Genomic DNA, 11,465 nt, shown 5'->3' with positions numbered 1-11,465 from the left:
TTGCATTGAATCTTCTTATTCTGGTCAAGTCTCGACAGATTTTTCTGCCTGGATAGCCCAAGACTGGGAATGGTCTGATATTGGGGGAGAGGGAAGGGAGGGGAACAGATATAGCCAGATATAGATAGAACAGATATTTCCTCTGAAAGTAGAATGATGGCAGGATGATATCAGCCCCTGTTAAAAAGGTATATAACTGGATATCCCCAAATCCCAAATCAAGCCAGTTCTGGACTGGCCCCCTTAGGGCTATTTAGTTCTGGACTGTAACTCCCATGTAATGCATGTCACTAGCTTGTGGGAGAAATTAAAATGTGGACACCCATACCCTAATTTCATTTGTTCCTTTCTTAGAACAAACTCTGGTTTTGGGGTCACAGTGTAAGTTCCTTGAGGGCAGGAACTAGTTTTGGTCTTTGAATACCCAACACCTCATATATATTGCCTGTTGAATTAAATTTTTGTTGAATTGAATATTAACAGGTAATTTTTTGCAAATGGTTTAAGTATTACGTGATTTTTTTCTGCCTCTCCAACATTGTCACTGTAGCAGCAACAAAGGGCCAAGGTGTTTTGTATTTTCATATGTTCAATGAACTGTGATAGCCAGAAATTTCTTCACCCAGCAAACAACCTTCTTGTGATGGGCCTCGCTATCCTGAGTCAGTCTGTTCCTTGGGTGGGAAACAGTCTGTTTTGTGACTATACACAAAGACTTTCTAGTGGGGGTACAACATGGCAGAACTTGCCTGAATAAGCCTTCAAAAAACTAGGATTCTCCTCTATGCTATAATGTTGTGTCAGGATAAGACTTTCTTACAGGTTTAAGCATAAAGCACTGTGTGAATGAGTTTTTAATTTTTAAAATATCATTTGTCCTTGATGAATTAGGAACCTCTGTGATACAATCTAGGCTTAGATATAGGGCAATATTGGAAATACCTGTTTTAGAATTCTGACCCCGCCTCTGCCTGGGCCATTATCTAAATGCAGGGTTTCCTCACCCTTTGTTTTTGGTCTAAAACTGTGATTTCCTCTGGATAGGGAACTCCCAAAATGGAAACTCTCTCAGCTAATGCATGTCTATAACTGGAAGTCTTAGAGCATTGCCTGGGTCCCTGTGAAAGTTAAATGACTTGCACTTGCTAGCGTATCTGATAAATAGGATCTGACCCAGGACCTCCTGACTCTCAAGACGGCCTTCTAGAGTACCTACCTCACAGCAGTGTCGTAAGGCTCAAATGAGATAATACACATAAAGGACTTGGCAAACCTTAAAACACTATAAAAATGTATCACTGCTGCTGTTGTCAAGTGATGACATCTTGTCCTATCATCCTACCATAAGAACATGACAGGATTCTTTTATATGAGGTCATCTTTCTATGCTCAGCTGAAAATTGAGTGAGGTTTGGAGGTCTGCAGTAAGACCAAGCATTCTGATATCACAGCCAAATACCTATGTACAGGGTTCACTTTGCATTTTCTGTCTTCTAGCTGCCAAAAGTTGGGCACATACCAATCATTCTCTGGGGATTGAGGGGTGGAAGTCTCAAAAATGCCTCAAAATGAAAAATAAAACAGATGAAAACATGTTCTATGAATTGATGTGGATATTTTGTAATTTTCTCTGTAAGTTAGGATTCTGCAACACTGGAAGCTGTCTGTTGGTCTATAATCTTTTTTCTGTTTCTGTTTCATGTAGGGAAGGAAGCAGGTGATAAAAATACGAAATAGTGAAAACTTCACTTTGTTCAGAGTAGTCACAGAAAGGATTCTCACAAAATCAAACATAACTAACTGCCAGATTATGTGAGCCAGATTGGAAAAGTAACATCTAAAGCTGAAGCCCAGGAGCTTTTGACCTATCAGTTTTAGAGGGTCAGGTAAGTATCCCAAGAACAAATTCAATCCCAAAAATCTTCAATATAAACTCTAGGGCCAACTGAATGCTACAAAAAATATAATGAATAACCTTGGTTGGTTCAAATATGAAGTCAGTTTTTATTTGATAACCAAAACCTGAGGAAAAACCCAAGATGAAAAAGAGAATTTTAATGACAAACCATAAAATTAACAAGTATGTGCCATCCTTGTTTTCCATAGAGGATATTCAAATGAAGTTGTTTTGGATTTTTTTTTTAATAAAAGTTAATTCAAGAATAATCTCATTTGGTAGGTTTGGGGTATTTCTCTTTCGTTTTCTCCCCTTTGCTCTTTGGCAGAGGTTTTTTTGCTAAATGGACTACCACTTTCGCCTTTCGTTTAAGGAATCTCCCTATCACTTCTTTCAAGATTATCAGAACCAATGTGATACCTAGTAAAGTAAGCCGAATAAACATAATAGGCACAACTTTAACTGGCTTCGGAACTTCTTTCATTTTTGCTGCAGGTCCACTGTCAATGCTTCCTCCATAACCAGGAGTCTCACAAAAGGGAGGGGCCCATCCATAGTTACAGTGGCAATGTTTCAAATTATTGCAAACACCTCGTTTGTTGCACTTCGCTGGCTGACAGTCATATCTGAGGACAGAAATATTGCGACAGACACGGTTAATACATATCAAGTTTGTACCACAGGAAGTGCCATCTTTCACAGCTCCATCATCACGTAACTCCATTGCAACCATTGAGGGATGATAGTCTGTCCCCCAGCACCGAAGATTAAATTCCTTCACATGAGTAAAAATGACTGTTGTGTGATCAGGCATTTCAGGGACATTCTTCACATTGACACATTGCAATCTTCCACACAATACATCATTCGTTTTACATGGTTTATAGCCTTGTCCTATCAAGCCACAGTTACCGAATCGATCAGTTTTTTTATTCACTTGTAAATAGCATACAAAGGGAGCATTCCTGGCACCAGATCCAAAAATTTCTTTGCACTGCAAAAAGCGGTCATAACATCCCTTATGGTAACAGTGGGCTTCCCTACTGCATGGAGTCCCATCTTGCTTATAAAAATCATTTGGGCATAAATTTGAAGTTCCATTGCAGAATTCCGTAAGGTCACATTCATTTTCTTTGTCTCTACATATATGTCCAGATGGACTGAAATGACAATTGGTACAGCACAAACCGGTGTTGCACTGTGCACCAGGTTTCAATTTACAATTAAGTTGACAACACATGTCCTTTTTACATTCCTTTACTGTACCGCAGTCACATTCCTCTCCTGTTTCCACTACTTTGTTTCCACATTGCTTCAACTTATATGGAAGTCCTGGAACATTATACAGACACTCAGCTCCTGCAGTCACATGGTCAAAATACGTTATAAAACTGCAATTACTGAAACCAAACCTTCCACCCGGGCCCATGATGCACTCTGTTTTACCCTTACAATAACAGTATTTTACATCATGGGGCATGCCAACACCATGTCCCAATTCATGAGCAGACCATGTAGAAGGAGCAACCAGGTTTTTACTTGGCAAAGTGCTTGTAGATGATCCAAAATTCCTATTACAGACAGTTCCAACATACGCCCATCCCAATGCATCTGGATAATGTTTATGCACATATAAGTGTGTCCAATCTGATTTAATTTTTGGATATATAACATTTTTTCTGTAATTGGAGAATGATTCAAGAACTTGGAGCAATTTCTTCACAGTAACATTTACTTTGCTAGTATCTGTCCAGATCTCGATGGCATTTAAGTGTATTCTGGTATTCAAAGGCTGAAAGTATGAGTCCATGATACCTGCCATGACAATGGTGTCACTGATGGCTTTGGTCGCATTGGAACTCAAAAAGTCATACCGAAGCTTATCAACGACGATCATCACCTCTAGATACTTCTGGTGGATGTAGGAAGTAGTCCAGGAAGGGGCTTTGGGGGCAGGCAGGTTCTTGAGCTTGCTCAGCTGCCTCTCAATCTCTTGGTCCGTTAGGCCGCAGGTAAAGTTGGTAAGGAGATCCTCTTTCAGGTGATAGACCACATGCTCGAAGCTGTACGAAGCTTGAAGGGGCTCGATCTGGTACACGCTGTCCTTGATCTTGAGCATTCCTCGAAGGCCTCCCATGCAGGTGCTCAGCATTGCCTCGGACCCGGGGGACCCCTCCACTGACCCCCGGAAGTTGCAGTTACTCGGGACATAGGGCTGGTCCTCCACGCGGGTGCCATCTTCCGTGAAAGTGAAAACACGGAGGTGTCGGGACAGCAGGAGCTTCTTGGGCTGCAGGTGGACGATGTTCCTCTTGCCCTCTATGCGCAGGAGGTAGGACATACGGCCGTCCACCTCGGGGCCGCCCCCGCGGGTCACCAGCTGCCTGGGGATCACTACTTCGTAGGAGGTGAAGCCCCAGTCCGGGTTGAAGACGGGGTCCTGCGCCAAGCAGCCCCACCCAAAGAGGAGGACCCCCAGGCTCAGAAGCAGGAGGGTGTCCCCGGGGGTGGCGGCCCCCATGCCCAAGAGCCGTAGCTTCAGTCAGCGGAGGAGCCCCGAGGCCAGGATGACCCGACCTCGATGGGCGGAGGGGAAGAGACACCTCTCGGGCTCCGCCCGCCCTTCCTCGCGGGCTCTGTGCTTGCGTGCCCTGCGCGAGCGTGCCCCTCAGACGGTTGAGGAGTGGAAGCCAGGCGTTGGTGGGGGACACGGAAGAAGGGAGACAAAGGAAACCCACTTATGGGGACGGTGAAGGAGCCAAGTTCAGGATGGGGGAAAGCTAAGACACACTTGTGGGAGGAGGCCAACCCAGGAAACGATGGAAGCTGGAGGACCAGCTCTGACCTGGGCGGGGAGGGAGAGAGAGGTGTAAACCCTTTTTCTCCCCCACCTTCAGATAAGACTGCAAGTCTCCCCCAGGTGCCCTCTCACCACAATTGTGAAAAAAGCCACCACACCTGCTTCTTTCTAACCTTGTGTAGTCCTCTTAGGCTCCCGTCTCTTTCCATTCTAAAAGCCTTCAAGTGCTCCCAGGGCTTCTGAGTTTTTCCCTATTCAATTCCTTCAGTACCCTTTGAAGGCAATAAGGTTCTGCAAGGACTCTCGTTCCTTTTCCCATTCGAATGTTAGGCCTGGATGATCACATAACCTCCTTTGGAGTGCTCCAACACGTTTGCTTTTCCAAGTTTATCTGGAATCTTGTGTTTGTATTTCAGTGGCTCCTACTCAGGGCTGAAAGTTCTCTATTCGATTAAAGATGTATTCCCCCACCCTCCCCACAACAGGATTACACTCAGTTTTGCAGTCAAGTTCTGCTTAGTTTGGGAAAAGAGATAATGAGTTTAGTTTTGGACATAGTAAGTTTAAGGCTTCTGTGGGGTATCCTATTTGAGATGTCCAGTAGCCAATTGGAGATGGGAGACTAGAGGTCAGTGGAGAGGTTAGGACTTGGTAAGCAGATTAAAGAATCATCAGCATAAAGATGATAATTAAATGGATGGGAGCTGATATCACTAAATGGAAAAGTACATAGAAAAGAGAAGACAGAGTCCTGGGAGATGCTCACAGTTGGCAAGTCCAACCTGGATGGAGACCAACAGAGGATCATATGTATAATGGGTATCATATTATTTGCCTTTTCCGTGGATGGGGAAGGCACTAAAGGGAGTGAAAAAATCTGGGATTCAAATTTTAAAAATGAATGTGAAAAGATGAAAAAAGTGCAGCAAAGAAGACTGAGGAGTCATCAGATATGTAGGCATAGAGCTAAGAGTATCATGAAAACCTAGAGAGAAGAGAATATCAAGGAAAAAGTAATCCAACAGTGTATCAAAGGCTGTGGAGAGGTCAAAAAGGAGGAATTTAAGAAACCATTAGATATGACAAGTTGTTACTGGGTAACTTTGGAGAAAGGAGTTTCAGGTGAATGATGAGTTCAGGAGCCAGAATATATACAGGGGTAAGAAAAGAATGAAAGGAAAGGAAGTGAAATATCAAATGTAGACCAGGGTTCTCAAGAAGTTTAATCACATATGGAATGTTAACCAGTAGGGGACGAATGGCTTAAGTGAGTGCTTTTTAAGGATAGGAGAGACGTGGGCATAATTGTAGGAAATAGGGAAGCAGCTGGTAGACAAGGAGAAACTGAAGATGTGTGAGAGAGTGGCGATGACCAACAGGAAAATCTGCTGGAAGAGATGTGTATGTAGAGGCATTTGCCTTGGCAAAGAGAAGGGCCGCTTCTTTATGTGAGGCAAACAAAGGAGGAGATAGTAATGGAAGCTATGTGACATGAGGAAGAGGAGAAGGAAGAGGGAATTCTTGGTAAATGGCCTCAATCTTTTCAGTGAAATATGAGGCAAAGTTTCTCACTTGAGAGGGTAGAGGAAAAGGAACTTCGAGCGGATTTTGTAGGGATATAAAAGCTTGGAAAAGGTGCTGGGGTGAGTAAGACAGTGAATTGATTAGGGAAGTGTAACAAGAATAACTTACTGCAGTGAGGCCACAGTTGAGATTATCTAACAATTTGTTGTGGATCCAGATAGCATAGTTTTATGAGTTTCTCCAGCTTTGTTTAATAGCAAAGACAGAGAGGATGGTGGGGTCAATCCATGTCTGAGGTTTAGTAGGACAAGATCTTTGAGCGAATAAAGAGGCAAGGAACTCAAGAGAACAATTCACTGAGCAAAGTTTAAGAATGGCTTTTCCAGTTTTAATTATATTTAAAACAAAACCTTTAAAACAAAGAGCTCTGAATACAGGTGTATTTAAAAATGTGAAAATCATTCTTGGCTTATGAGCCATAACAAATCAGGCAACAGAAGAATTTGGCCCCTAATGTAATTTGCCTAACTGATTCTAGTCCAACTCCCTTATATTACATATGAGGAAATTACAACCAAGAAAGAAGTGATTTTTTTTTTTTTGCAAGGCACTCTACTAGTTAGTGACAAGGCTGAATCAAGACTAAAGAATAAAGTCCTGGATAAATTTTAGAAGGTAAACATTTTCAGATCACAGTACAAAAAAATAGAAAAGATCAATAAAGGCAATTTAGGATATAAATGGTATTAGGTGTGTGGCAATTAACACAATAATTGTGTTAAAACAGAAATTAGAAAATCATTTTAAAAATTAAAACAATTACTATCAATGATCAAAATCTAATGGGTACCGAAAAATGGTTTTCAGGGCAAACTTATACCTCCACATTTCCACATTAATAGCAAAGAAAAGGTAATTAAATGTAGAGAAAGGAAACTTGTCACTTTCCAAAATAAAACTTTAGACCTTGACAGATATGACTAATAAAGTTAGGAAGGTGAGCTAGAAGTGTGCAAAATAATGACTGAATTTCTTATTTAAGTTACCTTTTGTCCAGGTTCAAATTCAGTTACAGCTGAATGCTAATGATAAGCCAGTTATTTATAGCAAAAGGCTTTGATCTCCAGCCTAGACAAAGGGGTCAAAAAGGATAGATCTAATCTTAGGCTAGAGGCACTGCCTGACTTTTGTTGGCTGACATTACCAAACTGCTGTCTGCTGGCTCTTAGCAGAATTTGTCCTAAGCTAACACATCCTAGTAGACTGAAAGCTGGGTAAGGCAGAAACCCCTTGACCAGTGAGAAGCAGGTCCAACAGAATACTCTTAAGATTATTTTCTGTGCTCCTTGGTAACAAATATTCCCACTGACATACAAATTTCACAACCTAGGTTTTTGAAGGCAAAGCCAAAAGGAAAAAATTATAATCATAATTCAAATCAGCATTGCAGGTAACTCTCCTCAAGATTCTTCTCAAAACGTATATAACCTCATTAGCTTGTGGCCTTTGTAAAGGAAAGCAATTATTATTATAAGTACTCTTAACTGCCTTAGTTTCTGCTGGGTCATGGAAAGTTGGACACAGTTGAATGACTTAACAACAACAACCACAGATGTAGTTCACTAGGAGGTTGTTAGGTGGTCCTCATCAGTAAATAAAGCAGTTTTTGTACAAGGTTGTTAATTAGGCATTGTAACTCTGCACTTGGTATTGTTTGATACTGCAGCTAACCCAGTTAAGCCCCCTGGCACGAGCCACCATGTGAGTGGGATTACCCTGACTAGTGTAGAGAAAGACCCGCTCCTTTCTTTATCCCTCACTGGTGTCATATCTCACTATTTAGAAAGTTACAGCCAAGAGTAAGGCCAGCCTGTACATGCTCTGAGGAAGGATGACTGAGCATACTCAGGGGAAGGGCCACATTATACAAGGCAAATAGAATGAGGGAAACATTTTCAGAAATTTCTAACGCATCTTTACCAGCTATTTACCAAGAGATCTCAGTAAGAGAAAGGTTACTACCTGGATGCAGGGTCAAAGGAATTTGAGTACAGGCAAGGAGAGAAGGAAGAGAGAGGAGGCAGTAAGAACTTGTGACAAAGACTGAAAGATCCATCCTCCCAACTGCTACTGAGCCCACACCACTGCTGTACCAATTGCCCTGAATCCATATCTTCTGTTCTCGTTCCCTCACTTGGCCCCACCATCATATCTATTGTCTGGTTCCCTCTCCAAGGACCAGTGGAACACCTTTCCTGTCCCATACTCTTACTGCATCCCAAGGTCTAGAAAGAGGTATACCTTTCTTCCCTCTGAAAATTGAAGATTTTTGGCTGGGCTGTAGGGTGGGGGTTCGGGAGGGTAAGATGTGCACTGAGGAAACACACTGGGGAATGGGCTACCTCTGCTTTAGTATGACTTAATTCTACCAAGAGAGACTCATAGGAAAGTGACCTGAGACACAATGTCAATGAAGGCTGGCATGCCTTGAGGTGAGATACTGAACTCTTCCTGTATGTCATATAGGCTTATACCTGGTCTGGCCCCATCCTGCTTCCTTTCCTTGGCTGGCTTCATGCCCTCTGCCCAGGGTCTTCCAAACACACACACACACACACGCACACACACACACACACACACACACATCTGTTACAGCACTGTATGGCATGATTTCAAGGACCTTCCATAATGTAGTAGCTCTCATCTAGACACTCTGAGCACATCAATTCTCTTCCTAGAATTGGAGGTAGGGGACAAGCAGCTAGTGAACAAAAAATGCCAGATGGGTCTAAAATTTTGAGGCACCACTTTGAACTAAAGACTTTTAGATATAGGAGTCTTAGAGGTAAGTTACCTAGTCTTACACCTGGTGAGGAGAATTGAGACCAAGAGAAATTAAATTACTTACCTAAGGTAACATACCCAGTAAGTGGCAGATCCCAGACTTCATATCTATCAAATCTGCAAAAAGAGATAAAAGAGGAGAAACCAAGCTAGTGAAGAAGCAGATACAAGCCTATATTCCTGGCTAGATTGCAAATCAGCCTGGTTTTTGTGAAGATCATTCTAGCATTGCAAGAATCATTTAATTAGTCACATGCTCTTAATTAGTCTCATTTCTGTGAATAAACCCTAATAGTTTTTTCAGAAAATAAAAAAGAACTACTTGTTCAAAGATATTTATAACAATATCATTTGTAAAGACAAAATGAACTAGGATTGGGTCAACATTTGGGGAAATGGCCAAATCAGCTATGATTTATCAATATATTAGAGTATAACCTTATGAGTAAAAATGAAAAAAAAACCATGATGAATGAAAAGAATTTTGGAAAGATACAAAATAATGTGAAAGGAAAAAAAGGCATTGGTTTGAGAGACCTCATTTCATATTTATTTCTAATCCATCTTGTCTTTGCCACCTATAATGTGTAAGAAAACAAGACAAATGGAAAAAGACAGGGCATGACGGACTTTGACTGCCAGCTACCAACACAAAAACAAGACAATCCTTATTTGTAAGGAGTTGACATTCTAAATGGGATAATAACAAATATAAGGAGTGGTTTTTGGGAAGGTAAGTTAAGGTCTGAGAAGTCATGAGAAGTCACAAAAACTATGAATGGAACAATAAGGCAGCCAATTAAAACACTCCTTTTGTAAGAAATGTTTGTATTCCCAATGCAACCAAGATTAGAAGGGAAGCAGAAAACTGGAAAAGAATTTTTGCAACTAGTGCCTGTGATAAAGGCCTCATTTCTAAAATATATAGAGAACTGAGTCAAATGTACAGGAATACAAGTCATTCCCTAATTGATAAATGATCAAAGGATATGAATAGGCGGTTTTCAGAGGAAGAAATTAAAGACATCTGTAGTTATATGAAAAAATGCTTTAAATCACTGTTGATTAGAGAGATGCAAATCAAAACAACTCTGAGATACCATATCACACCTATCAGATTGGCTAACATGACAAAACAGGAAGATGATAAATGTTGGAGAAGATGTGGGAGAGTTGGAACACTAATTCATTGTTGGTGGAGCTGTGAGCTGATCCAACCATTCTGGAGAGCAATTTGTAACTATACCCAAAGGGATCCAAAAATGTGTATACCCTTTGACCCAACAATACTGTTTCTAGGACTATATCCCCAAGAGATTATAAAAATGGGAAAGGGTCCCACATGTACAAAAATATTTATAGCAGCATTCTTTGTGGTGGCCAAAAACTGGAAATCAAGGGGATGCCCATCAATTGGGGAATGGCTGAATAAATTATGGTATATGAGTGTAATGGAATACTATTGCACTATAAGAAATGATAAATAGGAAGACTTCAGAGAGACCTGGAAAGACTTATATGCTGAATGAAAGGAGCAGAACCAGGAGAACTTTGTACACAACAACAACCACAGTGTGCGAGGATTTTTTTCTGATAGACTTAGTACTTCATTACAATGCAAGGACTTAAAAAGTTCCCAGTGGTCTTTTAAGGCAAAATGCCTTCCACATCCAGAGAGAGAACTACAGAATTCAGTTGCAGAATGTAGATCATTTTCTTTTGTATTACGTTTTGGTTTGTTGTATGATTTCTCCCATTCATTTTAATTCTTCTATACAACTTGACTATGGTGAAAATGTATTTAATAGGAATGTATGTGTAGAACATATATAAAATTGTATGCCGTCTTGGGGAGGGAGGGGGGAAGGAGGACAAGGGGGGGAGAAATCTAAGTTATATGCTAGTGATTGTAGAACACTGAAAAAAAATTTTAAAAAAAGAGAGAGAAAAAAAGAAATGTTAGTATTGATTTGATTTCATTTCTCCCATCAAGGTGTGGAAGGTGGGGGTGGGAAAGGAAGAGGAGACGATTGTGGGGATGGTCACTCTGGGGACACCTCAAGTGCCCAGTGGCTGTGCTCCTCCTCATAGGCATGGTCCCTACTGATTCTCTTTGGAGGGTGGCATGACAGCAAGTAGTTGAGCAGCAAATGACTCAGGGAAGATGAGGGGGAAAATGTGGATGTTCATCAATTAAGAAATGGTTAGGCAAACTGTAATGTATGCACATTGTGAAATATTAATATTGCACCCTAAAATAATAAATACAAAGCATAAAGAAGAGCATTGGAAGACATGGATGAACAGATACAAAACAATGTAAATGAAAAGAATGATGAGAAAAACTTAATCTTGTGGAATTGTGGTGACCAAGTTTAGACCCAAAGAAGACATAAGAAA

General features: G+C 40.9%; 1 protein-coding gene across 1 annotated transcript; it reads right to left on the bottom strand.

Annotated features, from left to right (window-relative positions):
* Positions 1–1,980: 1,980 nt before the first annotated feature.
* On the bottom strand, positions 1,981–5,061 carry LOC140527539 (disintegrin and metalloproteinase domain-containing protein 30-like). Its single transcript, XM_072644541.1, has one exon. It carries the CDS (start codon positions 4,416–4,418, stop codon positions 2,169–2,171), a length of 2,250 nt encoding a protein of 749 aa, XP_072500642.1. The 5' UTR covers positions 4,419–5,061; the 3' UTR covers positions 1,981–2,168.
* Positions 5,062–11,465: the final 6,404 nt, after the last annotated feature.

This window comes from Notamacropus eugenii, chromosome 2 (genome assembly GCF_028372415.1).
Source record: "Notamacropus eugenii isolate mMacEug1 chromosome 2, mMacEug1.pri_v2, whole genome shotgun sequence".
In the NCBI taxonomy this organism is placed as follows: Eukaryota; Metazoa; Chordata; class Mammalia; order Diprotodontia; family Macropodidae; genus Notamacropus; species Notamacropus eugenii.
The sequence above is the reverse complement of the archived record's forward strand: the minus strand, read 5'-3'. Positions and strand labels throughout refer to the sequence as shown.